Source organism: Peromyscus leucopus, chromosome 15 (genome assembly GCF_004664715.2).
Source record: "Peromyscus leucopus breed LL Stock chromosome 15, UCI_PerLeu_2.1, whole genome shotgun sequence".
NCBI lineage: Eukaryota > Metazoa > Chordata > Mammalia > Rodentia > Cricetidae > Peromyscus > Peromyscus leucopus.
The window spans coordinates 78,396,909-78,419,180 of NC_051076.1; the positions used below are offsets into that span (position 1 = coordinate 78,396,909).

The 22,272-nt window shown below is 40.8% G+C and overlaps 1 protein-coding gene across 3 annotated transcripts in view; it reads left to right on the plus strand.

The window, feature by feature from the left end:
• Nucleotides 1–22,272, plus strand: part of LOC114701108 (contactin-associated protein like 5-1-like) — a 902,756-nt gene that overhangs the window by 590,639 nt on the left and 289,845 nt on the right. For all 3 annotated transcript variants that reach the window (XR_005092928.1, XM_037211055.1, XM_028881060.2), the window contains one exon: nucleotides 11,788–11,907. Coding sequence is in view for 2 of the 3 variants with exons in the window: in XM_037211055.1 (XP_037066950.1) it covers nucleotides 11,788–11,907 (120 nt within the window). In the remaining variant the exon portion in view is untranslated. The remainder of the gene's footprint in view (nucleotides 1–11,787; nucleotides 11,908–22,272) is intronic.

The following is a 22,272-nucleotide window of genomic DNA, read 5'->3' on the forward strand; positions in this document are numbered from 1 at the left end:
CCAGGTATGGTATTATAGGCCTATAGTCTCAGGTCTCAAGAGGCTCATTTGGGAAGACACTAATTCTAGCTTGAGCTACATAGGGAGACCCAGATTGTAACAAACCAACAAGTAAAAATAAGAGCTACAAAAACTTAAATAATTTTCCATTTTATACTATATTCCATGACCTGCATTCTTAAGGTCATTTCTGTAGGGCTGTAACTCCAGACTTAATCTATGGAGGAGAAAATGAACCAAGCTAAATGCAATTTGGGTTTGCTTTGGACTGTATGGCTTGGGCAGAAGCTGTGTTGGGAGGAAAACTAGAACCGTTTTATCTGGAATGAACTCTCAAGACTTGTGGTAGTGGTCTTCTCTTTGTATATCACATCTAATGAAAATGGCATGGGTCATTGCTTAGCTTCCTCACCTCATGGTGATTTAATACAAGAGTTGTAAGATCACTGAGTGATGTAGCTGTAAGTTTCCCTGTGTCCTGCCTAGTCCTACAGATACTCAGACCCAAGTGAATACACAGAGGTTCATATTAATTATGAATTGAATAGCCTGTAGCTCAAGCTTCTTGCTAACTCACTCTTATATCTTAAACTAACCCAATTCTATTAATCTATGCTTTGCCATGTGTTCCATGGCTTTATCTGTCTGCTGGCATGCTGTTCCTTGGGCAGTAGACTGGTGTCTCTCTCCACCTTCCTCCTGTCTCTCTGCTTGGATTTCCTGCCTGCCTCTAAGCTGCCTTGCTATAGGCCCAAAGAACTTTATTTACTAGACAATGGGAGCAACACATATTCACAGTGTACAGAAAGACAAACCACAGCAGAGTGAGCTCTGCCATTACATTTCTAGAAATGATCTGCAAATTGAGGAATTCATTGAGCAATAATGGATCTATTCTCAGCATCCAAGTTTTCTATATTTGTGAAATGCCATTTCCTCAATGATAGGATGATTTCCTCAAGATGATAGGAATGACATGATTCTGGTTGTTGTGTGCCAGTGAGCTGACATAGAGGCCAGTAGTTATTGGCATGAATGAAGACAACAGAACTCTATCTCTTGAAAATTCATTTGCTTTTAATTTTTGACTTTTAAAAAGTGTGTTTTAGTCTGTTTTTGGTGCATGTGATAATTGTGCAGCTGTGTGTATAGGAATGCACACACATGCTCACATGCAGTGACCAGAGGATATTGCTAGTGTACTGTTCTGTTGTGTTTTACCTTATATCCTGGAGACACTGAGAAAGCCCCAGAAACCCTTCTGTAACCTTTCCCCACAGTATTTGTGTCACCAGATTAAAAAAAAAAAGGCATGTTAAGTTTTTTACATGGGTGTGAGGATTCAAATTCAGGTACTCATGCTTGCATAGAAAGAACTCTTACCCCTGAGCTGTAACTCTAGCTCCATTTTTTTGACCTTTCTAATTACAAAATGGAAATTTTTGTAGCTTCCTACTGACTTGTGGGGGTGCTCAGCAAAGTCATGGCCCTCCTCTTTCCTGTAATTCTTTTCAAAGTTGAAACTCCATAAAGCTGTAGGGGGTGAGTGATCCTATATGTAACATGCCTGCAATGGGTCTGGTATAAAATAGAAACTATGGCATTAATGGTAGACACTGTATAAAGTAGTGAGGTGGAATTCCCTAGGTGACCATTGCATGCACTGATAATGTACATGCTAACTTTATATCTTCAGCTCCATGAAGGACAGCACTCTTCTCCATTGTTCTTTCTAATTCTTGACAGGCTTCTCCTTCCTAATATTTGGTGACAAGTGGCCTGAACTTATATAGAAACTTTTTGGGTATTTGATTTTCCTTTTTTCAACAGGGTCTCATGTAGTCCCAGACTGGCCTCAAACTGACTATGCAGCTAAAGATGGTCTTGAGCTTCTGATCCTCTGCATCTACCTCCCAGTGCTAAGAGACAGGTATATAGCATAATGCCTAGTTTATGGAGTATGCAGAATGGAGCCCATAGCTGTGCACAGATGAGTCCAACACTCTACCAACTGAGCCACACCTCTTTCCTTCCTTGTATAATTTTTGAAGTGAATATTTAATTGACCATGGTAGCTATATTTAAGGATTTCTTGTTACCATAATTTTGCATTAACATAGAGAAAAGAGTATTTTTATTATTTTCCTTGATGTCTGACTTACTCGTTATGAGATGTGTAAATATAAGTCCTCAACTAGCTACAGAAGAGTCAGTCTCAAGTTACAGTGTATTTAAAAATATCCCTGCATCATGCTCAATCTTCTTTTAAAAATGTGTGTATTTCATTTTAAGAAATACGATCTTTTTGTTTTCTAAGCTTGGAACTCCTAGGCTCAAACAGTTCTCCTGCTTCAATCTCCTGAGTACCTAGCACTACTGGAGCATCCAGTCAGGTTTCTTTTATAAAGATTTGTGTTTGCATGTGAGGAGATGAATATGCATATGAAGGTGTGTAATCATGCAAATGTGAAATAAAATGGAGGTCAGAGGTCAAACTCTAGTGTTGTTTCTTATGTGCTGTGCAGGTAGTTTTTCAAGACAGGATCTCTCTCTGGGACCTGGAGTACATCATTTGGCTGGGCTGCCTGCCAGCAAGTCTTTACTTCCTACTTCTGCCTTCTCACACTGGGATTACAAACATGCACCACCACACCTGTAGTTTTGGCTTCTCTTTTAAAAAGAGCCACAGCTGCCCTTTCTTATGCTCCTGACATTGACGAGGAAGCATGCTTCCCAAGTATCCCCGGGTCCGTGGCATGCAAAGACCCCATAACACATGGAGATCAGTACACAGGGTGAAGCAAAGTGCTCTCCACACCAGGAGGCAGAACAGCCATGCATGGTAGAGCACCAGGGGCTCAGCTCTGAACGCGCAGCATCTTCAAGAAGAAGAAATCCACTGTAGAGGCAAAGATGGGAAGGGCCTGTCTATGTAGACTTACAGAAAGCAAATATTTGGGAAGAAATTTATGTTTTAAGGTTCTTTCTTTTCAATGGCTTTTCTTTCTTTTCAATGGCTTTCTTGGGAGTCATGTCTGAGTTGATAGGAGATGTCTTGGGAGAATGAGTTATGTTATTCAGGGATGAGGATGGTGTATGGCAACTTTCCAGATGAATGCCCTGATCTCAGACAATCAGTGGTAGGGATACAGCTTTTCTGGGTGTGTATTTTTCTTTGTCTTTTTTAAAAATGTGGTAGATATACAATAGTTATATATAATCCCTCAGGTGTGTGCAGATGTGTATGTATATGAACAGATGTACAGTTCAGAGAACAATCTAAACTGTCAATCTTTAAGTGTTGTCACTTAAAGCCTTGATTTTTGAGGTAAGATCTCTCTCAGTGATCTGGGTAAACCGGCTACCCAGGGAGGTCCAGGAATTCCCTTATTTCTACCTCTATGGTTCCAAGATTCCAAGTGAATACCGCAATTACCAACTAATGTTTTGGGTTTAAGGGATTGGACTCAGCTACTCATACTTGCAAGGCAAACATTTTACTGACTGAGCTATCCCCTAAGCCTTTGAACACACACACACATACACACACACACACACACACACACACACACACACACACACACACGCATGCACGCACGCACGCACGCACACACAGTTTCTTATTTGTTTCCATAGTTTTACAGTAGGAATATAAATAGCGAAGCTGCAAAACTATAGCTCTGACCTTGGCACTTGAAAAGGTGAGGTCTAAATAAAACTATTTCGCTGTCTGAATACTATCATTACCTCTAATAAGAGAGAACATCACAAGGACGTTTCCAATTGTACCTTAGGCAATCAATTATCTGCCAGAACTATGCTCAAACTATTTCTCTCAGATATGAAACCATGGATCCATCTGCCCTGTCTGGTCACATTATCTATCTGCTCTGTTTGGGTAGAAATTTATCCTGAAGAGCCCCGATGTGTCTACGATTGTCCTTTTCACTGGGGAGTGCAGTACTTTGCGTGAATTCCTGAGAGTAACCCTTCAACAGCAATGCTCACTTTTCTGGTTGCTGTTTTTAACACAGACACACTTTGCTGCCTCAAAAGCATCTTTGTGTGCATAAGAATTGAATCTCCTTCTTGATGAAGACATGTCATTGTCTCCTCTCTTAAGAGTTAATGTTGGGCTTGCCTATATCCTGGCCATGGGCTAAGCCTTAGCAAGGCAGGTTCTTAAGCTCTGCCAAAGATGTAAAAGGAAGAATTGTTTCTTTATTTAGGTAATGCTCTTGTTCTTAGAATCCCTACTCCCTAGTATAGTTGCTATAAGCTGCAATGAGGTTTGTGTGGATCTCTAGGCATTTTTGAGTTCTAAGAAAGTTTTCCTTTCTCTTCTCGTTTGCCTTTCTCTGTTGGATATTGGCCGGAGTCTAAGGATGTGTTCCCTGGTGCTCAGGCTTTCTCATTCCTTCTCCGAAGTTCCCCTTACTACCATGTGGCCATCTGCCATGATGTGGCTAAGCTCCATGTCTGCTTAACTCAAACAGAATGTTTTTTTTTTTCCTTTATCTTTTCCATTCTCCTCTGAGCAGCTACTGAGATTTTTAAGCTTCGCCTGCCTTGGGGATTTCCTTTTTAAATTTTTTTCTAAACATAATATTTTTATTGATTATTTGGGAATTTCATAGAAATTCTTTGAGCTTCCAATTAAATCCATTCTTAAATTATTTTATTAAGGATGCTAATAACCCCAAGAGGAAATCTTTATTTCCCTGGCATCATTTAATGACCACAAAGAGATTCCTCTAAAACTCCAGTAATATTATATGTGTGCCTTGTAGTGGGTAGCCATTCCAGCTTTGGTCTGGAAGTTCCAACCCCCAATGAGGGTTTGGTAACTATCACACCTACAAGGTGGGGCCAAGAGAGGGCCCTGAAGACCTGAGATCTGGATGCACCTCCTTCTCTTGTTTCCTGGACCCTGGTTGCTGGAGGTATACTGAACAGGGTTCTCCAGAGAACACTGCCAGACTACACTGCATCTTTCCCAGACCCTGCAACCTACCTATCCCTTCATTTGTAAGTTACACCACTAAATAAATCTCCCTTTTAACTATGTGGAGTGGCCTTAATAATTTCACCAATAGTGTCTATTCATGGGAGTGCTTGTATATGCAATCACATGTGCGTAAGGAGGTCAGAAATCAATGCTCTCCATGTTACTTTTTGAGACAAGGTTTTACCAAAACTGGAGCTCTTCAGTTCATCTGGGATTACAGGCATGCACTGTCATGCCCAGCTTTTTACATGGGTTCTAGCCATCAAGCTCAGGTCCTCACACCTGTATGGCAAGCACTCTACTAATAGCCATCTCCAAACCCTACCAACAGCTGCCTTTTCATGTTCTTTTAGGCACTCAGTTTCTCCACAGCAGAATATGCTGTGATTCTCCTGTGGGTATTTTCCTCTGCTAATCTAGAATATTCAGAGAACACAGAAGGTCATATCTTGTGCACTGGTTGGAAGAAATCTCTTTGGTTTGAGTACTACTGGTATTGCAGAGGCAGAGATTTCCATAGAGTCTATTGGCTTTCTTCAATTAAGCTTTTAGCAACTATAGGAACTTTTAACTAATAGTCTTTAATTGTGTATGTTTAAGTGTGTATGCATGTGTTAATGTGTGCACATGTGTGTGTACATGGAAGCCAGAGGACAACCTTTACTTTTTCCTCAGTCACCATCCACCTTGTCTTTGGAGACACTTGCATGGAACTCATTAGATAGGCATGTCTGGTTGGTCTGGATCCAAAGTTCTTCCTGTCTACCGTCCCCATGCTCAGATTACAGGCATGTGTCACCAGTCCTGGTTTTCTCCTGAATTCTGAGGAGTTGAACTCTCATCCTTGTGCTGACACAGTAAACACTTTGCATGCAAAGCTACCTGCCCAGCTGAGTGGGTGATTTAGAAACAGAGAAAAATCCATGTACTCCAGGGATTTGTGGTCTAATGGGAGTCCAAAGGATGGACTGAAGGATTAGCATGTACAGTGATGGGGCAGAAAGGGCATCTGCTAACATTTACTGAGATAGTAGATGGTTTCCTAGAAGGAACCTTGAACTTCAGCCTGTATCAGTGCAATGGTTGTCTATTTGTTTGCTTGATAAAGGATTTTGTTCTGTAACCTGGCTCTGCCACATATTCACGGATATCCCCCTGTAGCTAGAGTTTTCCTGCTTTGCCCACAGTCAGGACAAATCTTTGTCACCCACCAGTCCCACAGCCGCTCAGACCCAAACAATTAAACTAATTAAACCAATTAGACTTATATTGCATACAAACTCTATGGCCGTGGCAGGCTTCTTGCTACTGTTCTTATAGCTTAAATTAATCCATTTCCATAAATTTATATCTTGCCACATGGCTGGTGGCTTACCGGCGTCTTCACATGCTGCTGATCATGGCGGCGGCTGGCAGTGTCTCCCTGCCTCAGCCTTCTGCTTCCCAGAATTCTCCTCTCTCCTTGTCCCACCTACTTCCTGCCTGGCCACCTACTTCCTGCCTGGCCACTGGCCAATCAGTGTTTTATTGACCAATCAGAACAATTTGACATACAGACCATCCCACAGCATCCCCCTACCATAGTTGCTGGTGTGTCATCATATGCCACGTTTCCCAAGTTGTTTTAATTAACAAAAACATTATTTTCAGAAATAATAAATATCATCATTTTCTTTGGAGTTACTTGCACTTATTTTTCCAACTGCCCTTCTACATTTCAGCCTTCCTTTCAATAGATTATTGTGCTGCATCTTCATTTTTAACTAAGAAAAAATTAGAAATGTTGTTAGATGTAAGGTAGGAGCCAATCAGGCTCCACTTATCTGTAGTGTCAGGGCCAATGAAAAGCACTTTAAGGATAGCAGGTCTGGGAATCTGTAACAGGTGGTCCCAGGAAAGAAAGACTAACATCCCAAAGCAAAGCCACCTTTAACATTGACTCTGTAATATCTGATTCTACAGGAGAGTCAGAGGGCATGTCTGTTAGTCTGTAAACTCCCCAGTTGTTCGGGTTCTAAAAGGATGTCAAGTTCTTCCCCCAAGGACCTCAGGTTAGAGGCATCAGTTAATTAAATGTGACCCTTCCCAATAACTCCCAATATCTGAGTCACATGCTAGCAGGCTCCTTCCTCACTTTCTCTCAGTACAAGACACCTACCTCTTTTTACCATAAATGTCTTAAAGCCAGGGCTATATAGAAAATCTGTCTTGAAAAACAAAACAACAACCAACAAACCAAACAAACAAATCAAGATAGTAAAACAAAAGAAAAAAAGCAAGCGCAGGAAACAAGAGCAGGAAAAGGTTGAAGGGTTTAGGGTGCATAGATGAAAACCAGAGAGAAAGTAGCAGATCTGCAGAGATAAATCCTTACATTGAAGTCACAGAACCGGAAGCTATAGAGAGAGTTCAGTGGGTAATAGTGCATTTGCCATAAAGGACTAAATGAAAATCTCCAGGACCCACATAAAAGCCAGAGAGTGTTTCTGCTCTGGACTGTCACAGGCCAGCTAGCCTATGGCTTATGCTGTGGAAAGACAACAAGGGACCCTAGATCAACCAAGGAGAGAGATGAGGACAGACACCTGAGTTGGTCCTCTGACCTCCATATGCAAACCTTGGAATACTGTGTGGCTAGGTTTTATCAACTAGAACCAGGCTAGAGTCATCTGAGAGAAGGGAACTTCTTGTGAGAATGCCTCCTTAAGATTAGTTTATGGCTGGGCGGTGGTGGAGGCAGAGGCAGGAGGATCTCTGTGAGTTCGAGGCCAGCCTGGGCTACCAAGTGAGTTCCAGGAAAGGCACAAAGCTACACAAGAGAAACCCTGTCTCGAAAAACCAAAAAAAAAAAAAAAAAAAGATTAGTTTATAAGCAATCCTGTAGAATATTTTCTTGAATAATGTTTGACATGGGCAGCCCATTTTAGGTGGTGCTATCTAATGGCAGATGGTACTGAATGGTATAATAGAGCAGCCAGGAGAAGCCACGAGGAGCAATACAGTAAGCAATATTGCCTCGTGGCCTCTGTATCAGTTTTTGAGTCCAGATGCCTGCCTTAAGATCCCACCCTAACTTCCTTGGATGGTGAACTACAAGCTCAAGATGAATTAAAACCTTTCCTCCCAAAGTTGCTTTTGGTCATGGGGTTTTGTTACAGCAACAGAAACCCTAACTTAAACATGGAACACACTGGTGTGAAAAATGCAGACAGACAGACAGACAGATGGACAGACAGGCAGGCAGGCAGGCAGGCAGATACACACACACACACACACACACACACACACACAAGTACAATCTAAGAGACAACAAATTTACATTGTAAAATTATCCTAAATCTATAGAAACTGCAAGTGGCATCCAATTCTACAAGTGGAGTTGAAGATGTGAGTTTTATGAAAAACATAGCTTTGTCTGAAAACATAAAAGTAGATCGCCAGCCCCTCTTCAACCACTGTGAAGCTTTGCTCACCTTCATGGCATGCAGTAGAGGCTCCTAAGATCTCTCAGGGAGGATTTTTTCCATCAGATTCTCTCCTGAGGAGGTCAGTGGCTTCTACCTCAGGGAGCAATCCAGGAGCTTCAAAGATGGTCACCACCACTTTCTAGGAATTTAATCTTGGCTCATCCACCAGCTGCCTTGTTTTCTCCTCCAATATGGCCTGTATCCAGTTTAACTGTGAGCCAGAGATAGCCCTTTCTCCTTTAGGTTGTTTTGGTCAGGTGTTTTGTAACAGCAATGAGAAAATTAACTAAGACAAGCATGAGTATCTGAATACCAGGAAGTGTCCATCCTGGGAATAACCTTAGGAATGGCCAGAAAGGGTAAAGTCACTTTCCCAAAGTAACACAGGTACTAGTTGTGGCCATACTGCAAACAGTTACCCACTTCATTTCTAGAGTTCATGATCTTTGTGAAATATTTACAATTTTATTGTGTTGGTGTGTGTGTGTGAATGCGTGTATGTGTATGTGTGCACACACATATGCACTTATATGACTGTATTTATGTGATTGAGTGTGTACTACAGAATAAATGTGGAGGGTGGAGGAGAACGTGCAGCAGCTTGTTCTCTTCTTCCACCATGTAAGTACCAGGGGCCAGACTCATGTCATCGGGCTTAGCAGCAAATGCCACCACTCACTGGTTCAGAGTTCTCAGCAGTCAGGCAAATGCACACATGCTGACTGGATGTAATTTTCCTTTCATGCTCATGAGAAAACAGCAGTGGCAATGTCTTTCATGGGTTTGTCCTCCTATGACAGTAGGTGTGTTTGGAGATGACTACTCATACCAGTTGACATTCACATGTGTGGATGCACACCAAAGTGCATGACATAGATTCGGAAGATGATATTTTTCCAGGCCAGCACTTTACCAATGGAGATATCAGGTGTTAGAAAAAATATATGATGCCTTTTGTGTTCAGTGTTTAGGGCACATACCATGACACTCTTATTTACCTCTGCTTCAGAAAGTGTACATGAATACCAGAGAGAGTTGTGTGAATATAAGTATAACCTTGAATTCACTCCAAAGTATAAAAAATTCCAACTCTCTCAGGCTTTAGAACTTGGCTGGAAATGAATTATTTGAGGCACCCCTCACAGTTGATCATGACGAACGGTACCTTCATATTCCTGGGATGGGACATTAGTCACAGGGGCAGAAGTCAGCTAGGGTGACAAGCTTGTACTCTATCTTGAATGATGTTAGGATCCACTGAAGTGTTTTAAGCATGGTTAGGTGACATAATTTAATGCTCACATGCTTTTCAGGAACACAGGATTTTGTGTGAAGTATTAAGTATAAATTCTTATGCCTAAGATGGTTAATGTATCTTTTAAGCCACCACTTTTACATTCTTGTAAATCTGTTAGTGTTGGCTTAATGAGATTAATATTTATCAAGTCTATAGCTCTGTTAAAGCTCCAAATTAAATGACCCCTATGACCTCTTCCTGTTCTTGTATGAGCAAGCAAGAACAGTGCCTGCCCTGGCTTATGAGCATGAGGACACAGGCTGATGGTCTTATTTATATCTCTGTCCTTTGGTGAAACCATGCTTGTTGACATACATCTATAAATTAGACAGCAATTGTTAGGTGAAGATGGATGAAACTAGATACAATATTATATCAGTTACTTTCCTAAACTTGACATATATAAATGTAAGAGAATGTCCCTTTTGGCTGGAGGATATCTCAGTTGGTACAGTGCTTGCTTTGTAAGCATGAGGACTTGATATGATCCCCAGAACATCTAAAAGCAGGCATGGTGTGCACATTTGTATCCCTCATATTGAGGTGTTGACAGGCAGATTTTTAAGGCTCACTAGCTAGGCATCCTAGCCAAATAGGCAAGGAGAAAACAAAGTGGCTACTAGTTAGAAACAACCTCTGAAGTTGACAATTGGCATCACACAAGCACACAAATATATGTACACACACACACACACACACACACATCCACAAGACAGTGTCCTCATATTTTATTGCTAAAAAGACATAACAGCATGTATGAATTTTAAATTCACTAGCAAAATATATGTTGAACCATGATGCTGCTTAGAAATTTGCTAGATGCTGTGATGCAGTGTCCCATAACACACAGCCATGATTCTTAGAGGTCCTTTAGCACATTCTAAAAGGTAGACCAGTGTGTTGATGGTCCTAGCTTAGTCCACTGTAGAGGCATAGGGGCAGCATGTAAATCAGCCAACACCAGGGACAGACAGGAGGGGAGATTTTAGGATAGCTGTACCCCTGAGATGGGCCTAGAAGAATGAATGAATAAATTATAAAAGTAATGGTGTGTGATGGCTATCTTTAACTGTAAACATGACACAACTTGAATACCCTGAGAAGAGAGTTTCAAGGAGGGTCTGTCTATACTGAGCTGGTCTGAGGACATGTTTGTAGGCTTATCTTAATTGGTGTGGGAAGATATAGTCCACTGTGGATGGTACCATTCTCTAGACAGAGGATCCTTGTTTTAGTTAGGTTTCTATTGCTATCATTAAGACATAAGGAAACAGCTTATTTCAGGTTATAGTCACAATTTATAATGAAGGGGAGTCAGGGAAGGAACTCAAGACAGGAACCTGGAAGCAAGAATTGAAGGGAGGCAATGGAGTCATACTGCTTACTGTCTTGCTAACATGGCTTGCTCATCCTGCTTTCTTATGCCACACAGGACAATAGTCTGAAGGGTGGCATTGCCTCCACTGAGCTACACCCTTCCACATCAATCATTAATGAGTAAAATGCCCAGTAGAGTTCCCTACACTCCAGTCACATGGGGGCATTTTCTCCTTTGAGGTTCTGTTTTCCAAAATGACTCCAGCTGTGTCCAGTTGACAATAGCCCAAGCAGCATAGTTTCTGAACTATTTGAATGGAAAAATTAAGCCGTGTATAAGCAAGCCAGCAATTAGACAAATGTGCATTTGTTTCTCTGTGTCCTAAGCTGTGAATGTGATATGACTAGTTCCTTCAAGTTCCAGCAACTGTGATTTCCCCACAGTGATAGATGGCAACTTAAAACTGTGAGGAAAAATAAGCCCTTTCTCCCTTATGTTGCTTTCTTGTCCAGGTATTTTATCACAGCAACAGAAATGGGCATAAGTTCATGAAGTACCAGAACACTGGGCTGTAAAGGCTTTGGGGCTGTACAGGAAGGGAATGGAAGAAGCATGAGAAGGAGGCTTAAGTATGAGTTACTGACCCCTGCAGAGGGATATTCAGAGCCAAGTAAAGTTTGCCTTTCTGTCTTTCCAGCCATCTATGAGCAATCCTGTGAGGTATACAGACACCGAGGAAACAAAGCTGGCTTCTTCTATGTTGATTCTGATGGCAGCGGGCCGCTGGGACCTCTCCAGGTGTACTGCAATATCACTGGTAAGGGCCATGATTTCCAAACATGCTTAGTCTGTCCAACTGCTCATGAGATGGAAGGGAGTTTCTAGAAAGGGACACCTGAGTGAATAAAATCTTACAGGACTAGCTTCAGTGGGAGAAGGATGCTACCTTCACAAATATTAGGAATTAGCTTAGTTATTTTCAAGAAAAGGGTAGAGGGAGCTTGGTAATGGTTGTGACACTATTCTCTGAAACAAGGATGAATCACCCACTGTTCTCTGTGGGGCTTGCCAAGGTTATCTTCTCTGTTAAAGCTCAACAACAATAAGAAAAGGAGATAACAAAATAAATAAACAAACAAGAAACAATATATAAAGTTAGTGGGAAGTCCTGATTCACAAAGGGGAAAATTCGTTCATAGCTGGTTCTCTGGACTATGCCTCTGGGTGAGTCCTACCTTCTTGAGCTTCAATAGTTCATCCATGAAATGTATTACACCAAGAAGCTGTGAGGATAGCAGATAATCAGGTGTGTTGGAGCAGCAAGTAAATAACTAAAAACCAGCCCTCACGTCAAAAGGAGAAAGAGATAGTTTATTCAAGAACCAGACAGAAATGATGGACAGTGGTCTGAATATATAGGTTACCACAAATTCCATGTTCCATCATGTTAATAGTTTCATGATGATTTTTTGTAAATCAAGATATTTTTCTATATGCTAGTCAGACATCAGGTGAGAAGATTTCAGGAAAGCTGAACATCTCTGCTCTGAGCCTCACATGCTATCTGATGACTTTCTGAGACTTTAGATTCATGAAATATAGGAGCCACTTAAAATATTTCAAGAGTACTTGCCAGACAGTTGCAGGAATGTTGAGTTATACACAGAGATGGGCAATAAGTTACTGTTCAATAGGCCTGGATTTCTCAATAAATGTGCACTGGGTCTGCAACGTTTTGACTTGTCCCCAATCACTGATGTTCCAATCAATTATCTTTGTACATTGTTCATTATATGTATAGCCTCTTTTTTCTGGGAATTATAGTTCCCTTGCAAATCATCATCGCCATCATCTTCATCATTGTCATCATCTTCTTCATCATTATCATCTTCATCAGAGAGAATATTTTCTATGGAATATCCTGAGAGCATGTAACTTCTTTATAAGCTAATTGCATAGGTTTAGAAATGGCATCAGAGTTTGAGCAGGTAAAAGCCCTTGGTGCCAAGCCCAGTGATCTGAGATCAATCACTGGACCCCACATTAGGAGGAGAGAACTGACTCCAACAATATTCCCACTTGTTGTCTTCTGATTTCCACATATTCACACTGGTACCATGTTCCCTCCCCACAAGTACAATAAATGTTTAAAAGTGGCATTTCATGGTTAATTTACTCTGTAATACAATTCCACCTTCCCTAACATTGATGTGGTAGGTTTTTAAGCATTTAGCTTTGCCAGTAGTCCTTCTGTGAATGATGTCATTAACTATTGGCACCTCTCTCTCTCCCTCTCCCTCTCTCTCTCTTTCACACACACACACACACACACACACACACACACACACAAACACACACACACACACACACACACACACACACACACACACACACACATTTATTTCAAGCCCTGGTCCTCAGAGATGCCAGATGCACCCTGTAATGAAGCAACAGAGTCAGGCCTCTTGTGTCATGGAGTATTTGTGCTCTAGACTCTTCAGTGAGGCAGCCTACTTATAGAGCTCTTTCTAGACAGATAGCGCCCAAGGCACTAAGGATATGCAAGGAATGACACCATGGCTGGTCATGTGACAGTCAGCTTAGGGATGCAGCCATGTGATGCTGTAGGCAGAATGATACCATGGCTGGTCATGTGACAGTCAGCTTAGGGATGCAGCCATGCGATGCTGTAGGCAGAATGCAGTGGAGTCACAGCAGAGAGTGGTGACACAGACTGTTCAGCCATTTTCCCCACTGAATGCCAAGAACCGGACACTGGCCAAAGAGAGTGCTGGGTAGGCCTTGTTGTTGTTGAGGCCTTTCTCGTGTGTTGGTGTGTTTCCCCAGTACTTCATCTAGTGAAGAGTGGCTGTCTGTTAGCTACGTTGAAGTTACCCTGGAGCAGGAATAGCAGTTGTGCTCTTTGTTGCTCTTGGTTGTAGTGACCTAGTTCTACTCAACAACTTAGTCTAGGACTGGGTTTGACAATGTGTCCTGGTTCTTTTGAAAAATGTAACTCACACATAGCTTCTTAGTGAAAAAAAAAATATATGCAGAATTTTAGACTAGCCTCGGAAATTCTAATTCACTAAATGTACTTTTTCTAAGATTTCTAAGGTTTTTAGATGCAAATTCCCCTGACAATTGCTTTCTAAGAGGTGTTTTGGCTACAAGAGAAAGTGAAGGAGACAAATGCTTACTGCTGAGTAACAGGTGTCTCATGTGTCCAGGAGTTGGATGGCTGCCAACTGCTGACTGCAGACATTTCAGGGAGTTTAATTGGAGCTTACAAATACCATTTCTGTTAATTCCACCAGAAAAATCTAAGCAAATAGTTTTTTTTTAAAAATCTCCATCTTGTATGGAAGAAAGAGAATTTCAGAATTTCATGACTTGCTGCAGGTAATAAACCAAGCAGCTATCCACCCAGCTGGGACCATGAATGCCCTCTGGCCCAGTCATAATCCATATCCCTGAAACATTAACTGGAATTCTGTATTGCATATATCTTTATCTTAATCAACATTTTGATTTTTGTTATAAAATTAATAAATGCTTATTGTTGAAAATCTAAAGAGTGGAGAAATCTATAAAGAAATGCTAAAAACAAATCATAATCTAAAATAAAGATATTAAGTTACCAAATTCTTAGAAATGTAAATATTTTTTTCTATAAGTGGATTATGCATTTAAACACAAAATACATTTAAATCACATATTTTTATTTCGGTGTCCACATTTAAGCTTTTTCCTGTTACACTAAAACATAATTTGAATTTGAAATGTGTATATTAGAATAGCACAAAAATTTAAGCTCTCCAAAGTGACATACATATAAGAACTTAGAAGGCTTTATTCATTCAGAACTGTGCTTTTGCACCCTGCCTCTCCTGGGGTTTATTGTTTGATAGTTTATCAATTGATGGCTAAACAAAGTGTAGTTGATCTTATGACTTGCTGATTTGGTGCTGTAGCTGTGGAGGAACTAGACTTTGGGACCTTTATCTTGATGATACTGGAGAAATCAGGATTCCCCTCTTGGGGCTCCTAGTTTAATTAATTAAAGAATTTAAGAATAAAGTCAAAGAGAATCACTAGGAGAGTTTTATTATAGTTGAAAAGAAAAACATCTCAGGACATATCAAAGTTGTACATCTCAGCAGTTGCCCAGAGACGGAGAATGGAGAAGAAAAGAAACAAATGTGCTTCTTGAATTAAGGAAGCATAGGGATAAGCCATGTCATGGCAGACAGCCATATGGGGGAGGAGAAATTCAGAGAATGGGTGAGGACAGCCCAGTGGACCAGAAGAAGCATATGTGACATCTGGTCAGCATCTGATAGAGACAGTAGAGAAGAAAGAAAAGCTAGGTCTTTGGTGGGAACACTTGGCTGAGTGTTGTGTCCGCTTGTCTTGTAGGGACTGAGCTGTAGCATGGAACTGTTGGAAGGAAAAGCACGGTATTTCTGTAGAGGGATAATTATTTCGGCTTCCTCTGCAGCACTGCCTATGGTGAACCTCCCTTCTTCCAGGTGGTGCCTGGGCTCTGTGATTGACGCAACTCACTGAAGTCTCACTGAATCTCTGGAGCCCAGAGATTCTACTCTCTTGACTAGAAGCTTTTCCATGATGGGCCTTTACTGCTGCCCTGATGCTGAGTCAATAGTTTAGATGGTCATAGATAAGAATTTCTGTAATGATGATGAAGGATGAGCCTTTATTTTGAGAATCTTAAATCTTCCATGTTGTTAAATAGGAGTGGATTGTGGTGCTGTGAAACATGTAACAAAGCCACCCAGAAAGTGTGACCTGAACACCAGGGTTTATGATGGCTGTCTTTACAAATGCCCATAAGCTGAGATGGGAATTGCATATTTAAGCTTTTTTCCCTCAAGGATCTGGTATTCTGGGAAGCAAGAGAACTATTCTCCAGATCTCCTTTCCCATCCCATCCCCAGCCAACAAACTTTATAGAGAATTAAAACAGAGGCAACCAATAATTCCAAAGTTTAATCTTGGTCCTCTAGATAGGTGGTCAGTCTTGTCACTGAGATTTTCTCTGACTGTACCTCTAATCACTATCATGTTTGTATATGGTTGTTGTTCTCATGCTCCCAAGGTTCCATCTAGGTTTACATGTAACTCTGATCAAAGAATTATGAATGTGCATATGTTGAGCTATTTATAAACCATTAACAGTGTATACAACCTGCACACAAAAAGTTGTTCACCATGTGCAATTGTAGATTCATTTCTAAAATATGAAACATAAATGTGCTCTTATAATATGAGGGAATTTGCATATATTGTAAGCTTTTCTGATTTCCTGGTGAGCTTAGCTTGGGGGGCTAGGGTCCCAGAAAACTCAATTATCTGCAAAGCTATCCAGAGCTAGTAGATTTCAGATTTTTTTCTCAAGAATTCAAAGAAGAAAGCTAAGAACCTGAGATGGTGGATTTTAGAAAGAAATTAATTATAGATCCACAAATGGGCAATTGAGAGAGAGAAAGAGAGAGACAAAGACAGAGAGAGACAAAGACAGAGAGAAACAAGGACAGACAGAGACAGAAAGACAGACAGAGAAAGAGACAGAGAGGCAGAGAGACACAGAGAAAAAGTAGACATTCTACACGGTAAGAATATGTTTCCAGGGAGCTACAAGGATGGGGCATTCTAAAGGACATACAAAAGAAACACATGTTCTGAGGGTAGAGTTTTGGCCTTCTGAAGTCAAAAGGTCACCCATCAGACACTTGTGCATTTGGTTTCATTGAATCTAGAAGAGACAAAGCTGGACTGTGCATTCCTAAAGTATAATATAGACAACTGTTGCCTTTGTGACTCATGTCAGCATATGTTATCTACAGAGCAAAGCTAGCATGAATCTGGCAATATACTGCCTAGTCACATGGCATAGTCAAACATTACTTTGGGTGCTCTCTGTGAATCTATTTTTCTTTTAATATGGCTAACATTTTAACAAAGTGAACTCAAAGATGAATGTCCTCAATAATGTGGAGGGATCTCATGCAACTGAGTGACAGTCAGAAAAATACAATGGCATCCCTCCTTAAGAAGGAATTGACAGTGTGTGTTATGGACTTGAACTGCAGAAAAAACAGAGTATCTAGCCTTCTAGCCTGCCAACCTATCCTGAAGATTTTAAACATATTAAGCCTTCATATTCTGTTTCCTAACCTCTCCAAACCACACACACACACACACACACACACACACACACACACACACACACACACAGCTCACTTAGTAGGCTGAGTACCTTAGTGAGTACCCTGAGGCTGGGATGAGTGTCTCAATCCTGTATTATCCTCTCATTTTGTGTAGCTATTCACTGACACTTATCACACTTTAAGAAAACAATCATTATTTACTGATATATTCCTACTAATCTGTAAATTACTCATTAAAATATATGAGGCAGATTGAGGGGGATGGCTCAGTGGGTAAATTACTTACCAGTTGTCTTAGTTACATGGTGAAAAAAACACCATGGCCAAGGTAGTTTGTAAGAACGAGTTTATTCGGCCTTGCACTTCCAGAGGATTGTAGTTTATGATGGTGGAGCATAGATGTGGTAGGCAGCAGCAGGAAGCTATGGACTCACACCTTGAGTCACAGGCAGGAAACAGAGAACAAACTGGGAATGGGGTGTAGAACTTCAAAGTCTGCTTCCAATGATGGAATTCCTTCATCAAGGCCACACCTTCTAAACCTGTTCAAATAGTACCACAGCTGGGAGCCAGGGATTTGATTTCCAGAGCCTGTGGAAGACAAAGGACATTCTCATCAAATCACCACACCACAGAAGCAAGAGAGACCTAAATTCAGATTAAGAACATACATATGGGGACGGTGTCATACACCTGGAATCCCAGGACCGAGTGGGGATTACATTGCTGCGACCAATGGTGATGGAACACTAAGTGGGAGGGGCTTAGTGAGCACACTTGGAAACTACCCATGAGAGAGATTAGGGAGTTCCCATGGAACCCTGGTTAAGTCTCACAAGATTGTTGTTATGAAAGCACAGACTGACCTCTCTTAGTCTCTTTGGATTCCTGATTCAGCACATAATCTGCCTTCCTCCTTCACCTTTGCCAGAGTGGGCACTCAGTTGTTTGATGTTCAGCCTCCAAACCTGTGATGTAAATAAAGCTCTTCACAGACCACCCTCAGGCTTCTTGTTTAAACAATGGAAAATAGACTAATGCAGAGTGTACCACAGGCACAAGGCAAATCCTTAGGTCTACTTCTACAACTTTTTTGATGATTCCAGTGTACTGAACGTAATGAAACCACTGCCGAGTTCAAGCCGCATTTCTCCCTTTCTCCTTTATTCTATTCTACCTTATTTAATGTATGGTAGACTAAAGCCCTTTCTCGTTAAATCTGTAACAGTTTGGAGCTGTGGAACTGTAGACAAAATTATCAACTGTCTTATTAAATAAGAAACACAGAGCCAAATACAGAGTTAAAGCCTAAGAGATCAGAGCACTAGCAAAGAGCCAAGACTACCTTTAGCTTACCACTCACTGCTGTCCTTCCCCTGAGAGAGAGCTTCTCCCTGTGTGACTTGTCTTTTATTGCTTTCCTGTTCTGTCTCCTCATTGGATCTAAGCCCAACCACATGACTTCCTTGTCACTCCCTGTCTATACAGACCTCCTGGTCTCTATGGTTGGTACTGGGATTAAAGACTTGGGTCACCACACTTGGCTGTGTCCTTGACCACACAGAGACTCTGCCAGGCATGTGATCAGATGGCAGAATAAGAGCGTGTGCTGCCACTGCCGGACTTCTGCTTAATGGCTCACTTTTACTTCTGATCTCCAGGCAATTTTATTAACATACAAATAAAATCACATTTCAGCACAAATAAAATATTGCCATATGGATCAGCCTCAGTATTCAGTCTTTTTTATTTTATTTATTTATTTATTTTTTACTTATTTAATTTTTTTTTTCAATTTTAACTGGCTATGGGTCATTCTTGGGATTTGCAACTTGTGCTCTAAGTCCAGAAGGGAAACATGTTCTTCTATTCCCCTTTGCTTCCTGTACTTTCTTCACTACCAAGCGTTTCACAGTGCCTTTCATCTTCAAACATGGGAGAGGAATATGTTTTGAAGTTACACTGGAGTTTAAATTCAAAGGCTTGGATATCACAGTCATGCAACTTTGGACAAGTTATTTAATCACTATAGATTTGGTTTCTTTATCAGTAAAATAACAGTGATAAAAGTGGTTGTCTTTCAAGATTAATGTGAAAATCTCAGTATATATGCTGAAATAGTTATTTCTCTCACTACTATAACATAATACCAGACAAACAACTTAAGGAAGGAAGGGTGTGTTTGGCTCTAGATCCTGACAGGTTGGCAGTTAGTATTAACCCTTGTACACATGAATCCCAATTCTTCTAAGACAGGCAGTCTTGAAACAGTGATGTGATGTTATGTATTGGCTGAAGAATCAACCCTCACTTATGCTCACAGTTTTCTCCATGACTGAGAGCTACATATCTATCCTCACCCTAAGGATAAAACAGTAAAGTCTTCACCTGTTCTAAATGGCCAAGATATTTCTAAGACTCTAGGAATCTGGAGAGAAGTTTTCTGGAATAAAATTCTAATAAGGATGAAACATAATTAGAGGAGTGAGAATCTCTGACCATATTTCCTTAGAGCTCAAATTGTAGTCAGTTTGTGTACTTTTAAACCATTTTCCTAAGGTCTCAGTTTACAGTCAGTTTTGTGCTTTTTTTAATGGTAATGGACACTTGGTTAGCTATTAAAATATATTTATCTCCCAGCTGCACAATTTTTCTGTTGTTTAGTAAATTCCATATTTATGTGTAAAATTGTTTTTACACATAAATATGTATAAAAACTTACACAGTCACTTACAAACACATTCCCTTTCTATCTCAATAGAGCCAATGCCGGTTTCACACATGTATATAATATACAGGCATTGCGGGGAGTTTACAGAAAATGTTCAGGCAAATCTCTAAGCAAAACTTGTTTTTCATTCTCAGATAGTTCCTAATCCATTTCCAAGCCCCCTCTATAGTCTCCCAGTCTCACACCCTGGCTATTATGATGCTCCAGTTCTCTCTGCTTTGGCAGCAGCCTCTGTTGTCATTAAAACTCATCAAAGCGTGCATAATGGAGTAGGTAGAGGATTGTGATTGAGGTCTCTTCAATGTTTCTAGTCGTAATTGTGAAGAGTGATTGTGGGTAATAGATAATCATCCCAGCTATTGAAAGCAAGAAAGAACTGTGTCCACACAGTTTGGCCTCGGTTGTTAGCCTTGCTCCCTGAAGTTAGGGCAGTGGCTGTGATTTACTCCTTGAGTACATACCTGTCTGTCAGTACAAGGTGAATGAAAGTCTCTGAGAACATGAGAAGAAAAGACACTTATGGGCATTTTTTCTCCTCTTCTCATACTCTGAGTGTGCTGCAAGCATTGGACATACACATTAAAGAACAAAGTAAGTAGAACTCAGGGGTTTGTGTCATGGTATTTGTAATGCATTTTGTGCTGGCACCTTCATACTGACTTCATCCCCAAAAAATATACTTGCAACATACACACAGACACACACTCATGGATGTATTCTGTCACACTCAAACATACATATTCCTATGAGGACACAATGCACACACATATGCATACACAGAAATACAGATATATAGGCACACATACATATACACACAAATGTATGAGGGCACACACAACAGAAAGAATGTGTGCTTTCTATTGCTCTACAAAAGATTGACACAAGAACAAGATACACCAAAGTCTAGATTTCCTTTCTTAAAATCATCAGTTGTTTCGTCATCACTGCAAGATTGCTGTTTTCAAGGTGCGGAGGAGACAGGACAATCTGTAAGGTACATACTTTGAAAACACGAGGATCTAGTTTTGATCTCTAATACCTTTACAGAACAATCCAGCACTGCTTGCACCTGCTTATAATCCTAGCATCTGGGGAAACAGGATCAAATGAATCCCTAGGACTCAATAGCCAATCAGTCTAGCCCAGTAAGCAAGTTATAGGGCAATGAGAAACCTGGACTCGAATAAACAAGGTGGACAGTGTATATCCTAAGGAACAGTACTCAAGTTGTTCTTTGCATCCACACACATGTGCATGCATGTGCACATGTGTACATATTCACACATACAAAGTACTGTTGCCAAAACTATCCCTTGAGTTGAGACCATATATTGAATATACCAAGTGCTTACCCAGGGAGGCATGCTTCATTGAAGGAGTTGTAGTAGTTTCTATTTCATAAATGCATTAATAATTCTAATGAGTAGAAAACCAGGATAGTAACTACAGCTATCAAGAACTGGAATATTTGTCCTATGTTCTGTGTTTTCTGTCCCTGAAGGTTAAGATTTTCTATTGGTGTGCATTCACATGTATTGGGCCACTGCTCTACAAAAATGATGATGAGCCACAGGGAATATAGAAACAACTTTTATATTTGGGGCTGGGGATGGCTCAGTCTGCAATATCACTGCTATATAAGCCCAGAAACTGAGTGTGGAGCCCTACTCTCCACATAGAAACTAGGATGAGGATGCAAATATGTAATTTCAGTCTAGGTTGGCGGATAAAAACAGATCCCTGGAGCTCATTGCCTTGCCAATATAGCTGATCAATGAAACTAGATTCAGTGAGAGACTGTCTCATAAAGCATGATTGAATACTGTTGAGGGAAGAAACCCCATCTGCCTATTGCCACCACACATGCATGTACACATGCACATACTGCCATGTGTAAATGTGTATACACACATACACAGACAGACACATAGACAGACACACAGAAAGAGATCATTAATAAAGCCCCAACTTTGCTTCACACTGGCTGGTATTGAATTCTTTTCTATGACAAATCTAAAAGTCCCAGCTAGTTCTAAGCTGAGATCCTTAAAAGAGTAAGGGAACTCCTCAAGCTGCTGATTGCGACAGGGTGGAACTCTGCCTCTGTCCCCTACCCTGGGAAGAAGGACTTCAGCTTCTTTCACTCCTGCTCGGTGACAGCCACTCTCTGCTGTTTCTTATGTGTTAATCTATTGACCTGACAACAGGCAGCACGAACAAGCAAACTACTCACAAGACACGGAGCAAAGTAGATGGAGCA